At 44.1% G+C, this 9,980-nt stretch overlaps 1 protein-coding gene across 1 annotated transcript; it reads left to right on the forward strand.

The window, feature by feature from the left end:
• The first annotated feature begins 717 nt into the window (after positions 1–717).
• FABP1 (fatty acid binding protein 1) lies at positions 718–4,983 on the forward strand. Its single transcript, XM_056551551.1, has 4 exons — positions 718–784; positions 1,401–1,573; positions 3,126–3,215; positions 4,774–4,983. The coding sequence occupies exons 1-4, from the start codon at positions 718–720 to the stop codon at positions 4,822–4,824; spliced, it is 381 nt and encodes a 126-aa protein (XP_056407526.1). The 3' UTR covers positions 4,825–4,983.
• The last annotated feature ends 4,997 nt before the right edge of the window (positions 4,984–9,980 follow it).

Genomic DNA, 9,980 nt, shown 5'->3' on the forward strand with positions numbered 1-9,980 from the left:
GATGAAATCACAGCCTTCTGGGGAATGCCCCTTCCCAGTCTGTGAGTCTGACTGAGACTGAACAGAAAATACAGAGCAATATCAAGGTAGAAAACTAAAAAATAATAAAAATAAAGGCAGGAGGTGGTTTATCATGATGGAGGCAGTGAACTGGGGGGATTATAATATGTAACAAGATCATGACATGTACTCTTTAAAGTTACTTTCTAGTAGTTTATCTCTGACCCTATAGAAACATGAAAAATCTGGAGTTGCCTAGAAAGCTTTGGCACTTTCCCCCCATCTTCAAACCTTCCCTAGGATCTAATATGACCATCTCAAAGACCATAAAACACTTTTAGACAAATATAACATTTACAAGACTTGCTTGCTTAGTTTGTTGGCTATAAAATGAATAGGGGTACATGACTTATGACAAAGTGACTTTTATACAGCCTGTTAAGAAGTTCTTTAAGCACTAAATATACACTGTTTGTGGTTGTTAATCTGTCCCTAGCACATTATCAATACACACCAGAATTCCTCCTACCAGTTCACTCGACTCTAGTTGAGATATAAGGCACATAATACGTGAATGTTAATCTTTAACCAACTATAAATTTAGAGACGTCATCTGACAGTAGATCACATAAAAGAGAGAAGCTACATATAGTCCCAGTCAAGTTGAAGAGCTTTTACATTCTCATTACCTCTGGTTGAAGAACAACTCTCCCCAAAATGGCTTTCAATGGGACCTATGAGCTTCAAACCCAAGAAAATTTTGAAGCTTTCATGAAAGCCATAGGTAAGTAAGGTGCTCTATGCTGATGTACCAGATCTCCCGATGACCACAACAATAGTGTTTCTTTAGAACGTTAAGTCTTGTATTTGGGTCATGAAGTGTATTGGTTATAATGATTATGAGTTCTCTTATTTCCATACTCATATCCAAGCATAATTGTTGTCAACCCTTCTTATAAAATCCATAAGATGTCCAAGGTCATACAGTATATCTTAAAGGAGTCTTCTGGGGAGCACTCTTTTTAATTTTAGGCAGGTGGTAAGAGATAAAATAACCTGTACTTACCTTACTTACTTCCTCGCTGCTCCTGCCATCCTCACGAAGCCCCAGTGCCACTGCCCAGAGCCCCTGGGTTCCCTTTTGGTATATGAATTTGCCCGATTAGCCAACCAGTGGCTGAGGCAGATCACTACTGCAGAGAACTTGGAGAACCTTCTGCTGTGGAGATTGTAGATAACTTACAATGCCTTGGAGCCATTTGGTCCTTTCTCTGGGGTAATAAATGCCATATTCAAAAACAAAGTCCATCAGTTATATTTACTATTTATGTTTCCAAGAGTCTTGTTTTCTCATCTAAAATTTTTGTGGCAAGGCTTTCCAACCTGTCTGTTGTTCTCAGGTCTTCCTGACGAACTGATCCAGAAAGGAAAAGATGTCAAGAGTGTAACAGAGATTGTACAAAACGGCGATCATTTTGTGGTCACGGTGACTACAGGTCCCAGGGTCCAACGTAATGAGTTCACTATTGGTCAGGAGACAGAGATGGAATCTTTGACAGCTGAAAAAATAAAGGTAAGTCTATCACCCTTACAATCAACCTAATTGTCACGGTGAGCGCTTCGTTCCGGCGCTCCGACTGTGAGCGTTCACCTCCCCGCTTCTTGCCTACTTCTGCTATGGCCCAATCCTGGGACGTGCCCGCATGCGAATCCCAGCCCGTCACTTACCACGGTCCTCTGCCACCTCCTCCACTGAGTCTCAGCTTCGGCGCGCATTTCCCCGTCTCCTAGGGTGCACGCGCGCTCGAGCTCTGAAATTTAAAGGGCCCATAATTATGTGTAACACCTGACACTACTCTATAAGTCCCTGCACCTTTCACACTTCCCTGCCGGATCTTCAGTGCCCCTAGCCTGAGATTGAGCATTCCTATTGTCTGTTTCCTTGCCCATGTATTTGACCCTTCCGCTACGTTATTTGACTACGCACCTTTGCCGCCTGCCCTGACCTTATGCTAAGTCTGACTACACCTCTGCCTCATCCTTCTGTACCTCGTCTTGCCCAGTTACCTGTGTCATCGAGTCGTATCGGGGGTAACGACCTCGGTGTCACCTTCCGCAGCAAGCCCATCCTGCCTTGCAGCGGGCTCTGGTGAAGACCAGAGGCACCTTAGACTCTTCTCCCCAATAGGGCCCGTGTCATCTGCCACACAGGTTGGAGGATCCACATCCAGCAGCGCTACTACTACTACTACCGTGAGTGTTATACTAATACCGGACAGTCTGCATGTGACTAAGTTCATAAAATAAATCGGGTTGGTCACATGTCATTTTTATCCTATACTCTTCCTCTAAGATGTGTGATAGTTGCTCCTTTATCTTTTTAATATGTAAATTAGGGTAAACAACCACTGGCCAAAAAGTATTTTTGTTTAAATGGGCTGTCAATAATAGTGACAAAAAATTAGGGTCCAATGGACTCACTTCGTCTATCTTGAACCCCACTTTTAATGGGCACTTAATGGGATATCATAACTACCTCTGATAGGAACATTAATGACATGTATTCTATGGAAGAAACATCCTCTGCTGCAACAGGCATCAGTGGCACCAAATTGCTAGTTCTTAAACCAACGTCCTAGGGACTTGTGTTTCCTAACAGACCCTCCTCCACCATTCTGATACTTAGCAATCTTGTCCATTTGGTTTCTGTTCTTAGCTAAATTCTAGTTTTTCTGTTACTTCTGGTATCAACCCGGCTTGCATATTTGACCCCGTCCATTTGCGTGCCACTAGCCCTGACCTTTGTCAGTCTCATTGCTAACCAAACACCACATGTGCCAACATTGTTTCCACCTGTCTACAACTTCTGCCTGCTGATTGGTACAATGACATGGTGCAAATCTTTTGCTAACAAAAACTACTCCTTGGGTAGAGAGAAATTCCCTGTGAGAAAGTCCACACCTCCATGGGTAGGTTAAGGGTAGAGGACTTAAAATTCAGTAAATTCCACTCCTAAGTTTAGCCCAAAAGCACATGCATAGCAACCCAGTGTCTTGTTACATGATCTATATAGAAATATATGTTTTAGATTATTCTATAACTGTATATGTCTCCTTCTTTTCTAGACTACTGTTAATTTGGTGGATGGAAAACTCGTCGTAAACATTAAAGGGGTCACTTCTGTCACTGAGGTTTCAGGAGATATTCTTATCAATGTAAGTTTCCTGCAATAGTGTAAAGTAGGTTGACTTACTGTAGTTTTGATATCTGATTTAAGATTGTAGCACCAGATTGTAGCACATTATTAAATCTATAGTATTCTTAGTTAACATTAGTCATTGTCCGATCTGAGTAAGATGGTCTTTCCTATAGAGCTAGCACTTGATACAGGTCTGGATATGGAGTCACACTCAAAATCAAAGCTGAAAACCACACTACAGGCTGATCCAACTTCATGTAATGTCCTTAAAACAAGTCAAAAAGAGGCTGTGTGTGTGGCCTCCACATGCCCGTATGACCTCCCTACAATGCCTGGGTATGCTCCTGATGAGGTGGCAGATGGTCTCCTGAGGGATGTCCTCCCAGACCTGGACTAAAGCATCCACCAACTCCTGGACAGTCTGTGGTGCAGTCTGTGAATGGACGAGACATTATGACCCAGATGTGCTCAACCGGATTCAGGTCTGGGGAATGGGCGGGCCAGTCCATAGCATCAATGCCTTCCTCTTGAAGGAACTGCTGACACACTCCAACCACATGAGGTCTAGTATTGTCTTGCATTAGGAGGAACCCAGGGCCAACTGCACCAGCATATGGTCTCACAAGGGGTCTGAGGATCTCATCTCAGTACCTAATGGCAGTCAGGCTTCCTCTGGCAAGCACATGGAGGGTTGTGCAGCCCAACAAAGAATTTTCCAATCTTGGTGTTCACTATGCTGACAGACACAGCAAACCTTCTTGCCACTGGTCCCATTGATGTGCCATCCTGAATGAGCTGCACTACCTGAGCCACTGGTGTGGGTTGTAGACTCCGTCTCATGCTACCACTAGAGTGAAAGCACCGCCAGCATTAAAAAGTGACCAAAACATCATAATTATTATTATTATTATTATTATTATTAATAATAATTAATTAATTAGTTATCCACATTTCACAGAATAAATCAAAGAAAACCGTGAAATACTTATTTTGAGTTATTTTACATCATTTCTTTTATCCTGGCTGCCCATAAATACAGACCTAGTTAAAAGTATGAACTCCTCCCACAAAGGTAACAGACACCAGCAGAATTCTGATTGCAGCTCTGGATGTTTATACACTAAAGGCTCCTTTATACATTAGTTGAAAGTTGCCCAAACCCACCTTTTACAGAAATGCAAGCTGACATTGTATACAAAGGCCTCCCAACTCTCTATGTTGGGGTACTGACCGATTTGTTTCTTTTTGGGGAGATATGCAGCCACCAGAGCTGTCTGGCAAGAGCTTACCTCTCACAATGCAGTCCACAAAAAGGTCGGCCAAGCCAAATATTTATGTGTATGCGGGGATCAGGAGAGAAAACTGTCCACCAAACAAATGTTCAGAAGACAGCTGTTAAAACTGAATTACTTTAAAACTTGATATAATGCTGTCACTATATAATTTACATAAAGCAAAGTACTTACAGTGGGACTCAATATGTTGTGGAGTTTAAAACTAGATAATGTTGTACAGCCATGGACGTTCTCTTTTAAATTTGTACTTACATGCAGTCACTGTTTTGTATTTTTTAGGTTCTGACTCTAAATGACATTGTCTACAAGAGAATCAGTAAGAGAAAATGAGAGAAATAACAATGGCTTATGACTAAGGGTAATGCCACGACTAAGGGTTGCCAGGACCCGAAACACGTCAGCATTAACTGATCTTACTTCAATAAAGATACATCAGTTTTTCTGCACTTTCTGCTGCTGGACAAATCATTTATTTTACATTAGATCCAAGTGTAAGCAATGAACTATTTTTTCATAAAAAATAAGAAATGTTGAAACGAAGACATGTTATCATTAATGTTGTCATAAGGGACAAATTTGGTAATTTATATATTGCTTCAGGGGCGTACATATGATTATCAAGGAGAATCACAGGTATGGTCAGAGAATATACACTTACAAATAGAAGCAGAACACAGTCAGGGGCCTCACTATAAACAACGATAACTCACAGTAAATGTAGTATTATGCTGCAAAACATACAACCAATCCTGTTATACACTGCACATCAATAAAGTTTTTACTTTAAACATATTTTTTTATGAAATATTTTTTTTATATACAATTTTCCATGTTACCTAATATATTATAACCAAATCCTGAACTCTTGCATATTCAGGCCACTAAGCCTAATAATAGGCTAAGACTTCCTGTTATGTACAAATCACTTTTCAGCAGTCTCCTCCTTATCATCATATTCAGGATTACAGAGAAAGGTGACACCAGCATCCAGATAAGACGATATCAGGACATTCACAATAGGCGATGGAAACAGTTCCCCTCCTCCCCTTTCTGCCCAGAACATGGCTTGAAAACTCTTCCATAGAAGTAATGTCAGCTCCAGTGTATTATGCTGTTTAAGAGGACTTATGATCAGTACAAAAATTACAAAGTACAAAAATTATATTATGTTATTTTTAAGCCAAAGCTGTTTTTATTTTCTTACTATGTCCCTCTGTTCCAGAGATATAGGGATTTTACTATTTGGTTGAATATCTTCACTTTTCTGAATAGTCAGATGGGCTAATCAGTCTAATGAGCCCACTAGTCACTCCCCTTTCTTCAATAAAGTCCCCACCTATCTGACTATTGCATATAGCCAACCAGATAGTAAAACCCCTTTATCTTGGAAACTAGGGGCATAGCAAACAACATAAATGTTACCCTCACGGAGGTAGTAGATCCGCTGTACCTGTGTGGATGATGGCTTGGGCCATGTCAGGGAGCAGAGTCTAAGGTACAACAGGTTTTAACCTGAGCCCGCCAGAAAGCGGGATGGGCTTGCTGCGGCAGGCGGCACCCAGGTCGCTACCCATGACATGACTCGTCCACACATGCTGCTGAGGGGGTATGTGGCACAGGAGGGATCTGGCAACTCGTAGTAATGAAAGCAGATGGTCAGGGCAGGCGGCACAGATACGTGGTCAGGAACGTAGCAGGAGGTCAATAGGCAGGCGGCATAGGAGCAAGGTCAGGTCATAGAACAGTAGGTCAGAACACAGGTAGGCAAAACAGGAAAACGCTTTCACAATGGCATTAGGGTAAAGATCTGGCAAGAGGTAGAGGGAGATGCAAAAACTTATAGGGAAGGGACAGGTGCAGTTACTAATCAGGGGCACAGTGGCCCTTTAAATCTCAGAGCTCCGATGCGTGCGCACCCTAGGAAGTGGGTGCGCGCATGCCGGAGAACAGAGGTAGTGGGGAAGTCAGCAGGAGCAGAAGGTAAGTGAAGGCTAGAGATCCGCATGAGGGTGCGTCCCGCGATGTAAATCCCAGGCCCACCGGTGGAAGGAGGAGAGCACTCACAGCCAGAGCGAGTGGCAGGAGCGCTCAGCACAATAAAAACTGTATTAAAATCAGGTCTACGAAAACAGGATTTTTTTTACACTGCCCACAGGTCCAAGTAGCTCAGGCAAGATGGCTGCCCAGAACAGGAACTGTCCAGAGCAGGAGCAAATCCCCATAGCAAACATCTCTTGCTCTGAACAGTTCCCTATACGGAACTACACAACTTCCTCTGTAGTATACAGCAGCTGATAAGTACTGAAAGGATAAGGATTTTTAAATAGAAGTCATTTACAAATCTGTTTAACTTTCTGGCACCAGTTGGACAGTACAAACACAACAAGAACGTGGTCTCAAATGTCAGGAAGTGCTCGAGCCCAAATGCTGGTGTGCATTTATAGGGAATAGCAAGTCCTGCACTTGTGGTCCGTTGCTACGGGCAATCCCCAGCAAAAAATGCATACAATGGAGGATGTCTGCAACCAACCACAAGGACCAACATATATCATCCGTACCCGATGAATGGGTGTGTGGATGTGAACATAGAGAAGTACAGAAACACAACATAACATAAATGCACTGGTGTGGTGGATGTAACAATGACATTAGCTTTTGTAATTGCGCATTTGCCCCTGTTTTCTTGCTTATCATGCACAGGCAGGTTTAGGTTAGGTCCCGCATCACTTGAGAAACCTTGGCGTGGTATGCGGGCTCAGGTATGTCCTTCATATAAGGATATACTGGCTAATGTCTCAATTTTACATCAGTTTTGAGGGTTAGCTAATGTCATTGTTACATCCACCACACCAGTGCATTTATGTTATGTTGTGTTTCTGTACCAGTTGGACAGTGCAACGTAATCCTGTTGAATTTAATGGGAACCTGCATGGATATTCCGACGTGTTAACATGGCCTTCACGTGTTTGACACGCTTCCCCCATATTATAACCTTTTAGTTTGTTTTCACCCGTGCTATCTGTGGATAGGACTGAGGTGTCCCGGTACAGGACCTAGTCCTGTCCCTTGTCTAAAGTCCCGGCAGCTAGAGTCCCTCCATGTATATAGGGCTCTCCTGCAGGGCTTACCCCTAGTCGTCTTAAGTAAAGTGTGTACATATTAATTTAATGTATAGGAAATATATGTATAGGACCTAGTGGTCACGTGATACACAGTGGTAATGTATAAAATGCTTAAGGACCTTTGTTGGTCATGTGATGTACCCAGAGTTCACTGGGTCAGGACTTACAGGTTTGCCAGCCAATGAGCTTTTGTCAAGCCCTCTTAATATATAAGGGGCTGCTGCCACTAAACTCTCTCTCTCTTAGTTCTGGATTATCAAGCAAAGCACATCTCAGCTTCAGCATCAATTCAAGCTAGGCCTGAAGCCTAACATCCAGCAGCCACAAAACGTGAGTTACCAAAGCTCAAACTACTGAATCCTGTGTGACTACTATCAGCTCAAATATCCTAAAATAGTAGCACAGTGGCTAGCATCAAAGCTCATTGCTTCCAACTCCCAGCAAAACCTGTGAGGAACCTGTATTCCAGTTCACTCTTGAAAAGACCGTTGCATAAAATCTGCGAGTAAAGTTTCTTCAGTTTACTTCATAAAACCTGCTGAGGACATTCCATTTATTCTCCCTAGCGTTTATGGGACGGTTGGCGGTAGGATCATTAACGCTAAGGAAACCGTACCCTGGCGTCACGAGATTAAAGGGTTAATACCACCAGACCCTGCACTAACATTCCTACAATACCCCAGACACCACAAGTCTTTTGGCGTCTTACAAACACAATATGGTTGTGTGCCTTAAAGAACTTACCACCATTATTACAAGTGCCATAGTCCTCCCCTAATGAGAACTGTGCTTTATGAACGGTCCGGAATTTTCGCATGTTGCGATTATAATTGCGCCCAGAAGTGTTCGGGACTTTGCTTCAATACTGAGATTGTGCTTAACTGGGGTGCAAGAAAAAGTAAGGGGGGAGCTGAAGAATTCTGTGAAGTTGCCGCTCATACCTGAAGGGGTTAAAGTCAGCGCCGGGCCTTCCCACACGCGCGAACGGCAGCAGCTCCTCCCCGCCAGACCCCCGCAGTCCTGCCTCCAGTGCCGGCCGGCCGGAACGAGAAGTTCCCTCCTGTGTTGCGGAAGGATTTTTCACCTGTACCAAACCGGAAGTCCTGCGAAAATTCAAACACTCCGGCAGCTGCGCCTGCATCTTTATACAGCACCTCCGCTGCAGAAGCTCTGTAACAGCTGAAAGAAGGATCTGGGCAGCACAGCCGGTACAATACTCTACAGCAGCAGACCGCACAAGTTGCCGCAGCACGCCACGGTCCATCTTAAAGGGCCAGCATACCATAAATTTTCAAGCTGCAGGACGATGCACTCAAGTTCCAGGATGACGCACTCAAGTTCCAGGACAGCGCACTCAAGTTACAGGATGACGCACTCAAGTTCCAAGACAGCACACTCAAGTTCCAGAACAGTGCACTCAAGCTGCATTTAAAGGGCCAGCGCACTCAAGCTTCATTTAAAGGGCCAGCGCACCCAATCAAGTCTACAAGATGACAGCACCTACAGCACCACCACCACCTGACCAGCAGGATGGTGGTGCTCCTGCAGCCCCGCCAGAGGGGTCACCACAAGCCGCAAGGAGAATGTTACCCGCTTCACCTCCAGCTCAACGTCTTAACTTAGGAGCTCCTGTAGCTGCACCTGTCTTCTTGGGAAATCCAGTTCTCCCTACCTATAATGGAGATCCTTTCACCCTGTGAGACTTCAAGGAGAATATACAGAGTCTCTATGTTTTCTATTCTTTTCCCTCTAATCAGCAGGTGCAGTTACTCACGGAACAGCTACAGGGATCTGCATTGGAGGAGGTCCGCACCTGACCAGCTGCCGACAAGGCCACAGTGGAGCAGATTTTTGTGGGACTCTACCAAGTGTTTGAGTCTCACTCCCCATCTGAGGTACGCCTACGCTTGTACAAGAGACGTCAGAAACCAGGTGAGACCCTTCGGGCCTACGCTGTGGCATTGCAAAATGTTTTAGAAACTGTGAAAAAGTTAGATGGCATTACACCCAAGCAGGGTAACAAGGTGCTCATGGACAGATTCATAGATGGGGCACAAAATAAATGGGACAAGGCCCAACTTACAATGCTGGCGGTGCAGAACCCTGACATATCTTTCCCTGCCTTTAAGAGATTGGCCATAAAAGTCATTGAGTCAGGGCCCGAGGCAGAAGAAGTTAGTGCCCCTTCCGCTGAGACATTAGGAGCCTCTGCCAGGCCAGCACAACCCTCACCACCTGTTGTTGCACCAATACCTGCCCATACAAGTCCTGCACCCCCAGACTTGCAGAGTGTAGGACAGGACATTGATCAGTTAACCAAGGCTGTTAAAGAACTGGCGAGCAGGTCTAGACCACCTAGTCAAG

The sequence above is a fragment of the Hyla sarda genome, chromosome 1 (genome assembly GCF_029499605.1).
Source record: "Hyla sarda isolate aHylSar1 chromosome 1, aHylSar1.hap1, whole genome shotgun sequence".
Lineage (NCBI taxonomy): Eukaryota > Metazoa > Chordata > Amphibia > Anura > Hylidae > Hyla > Hyla sarda.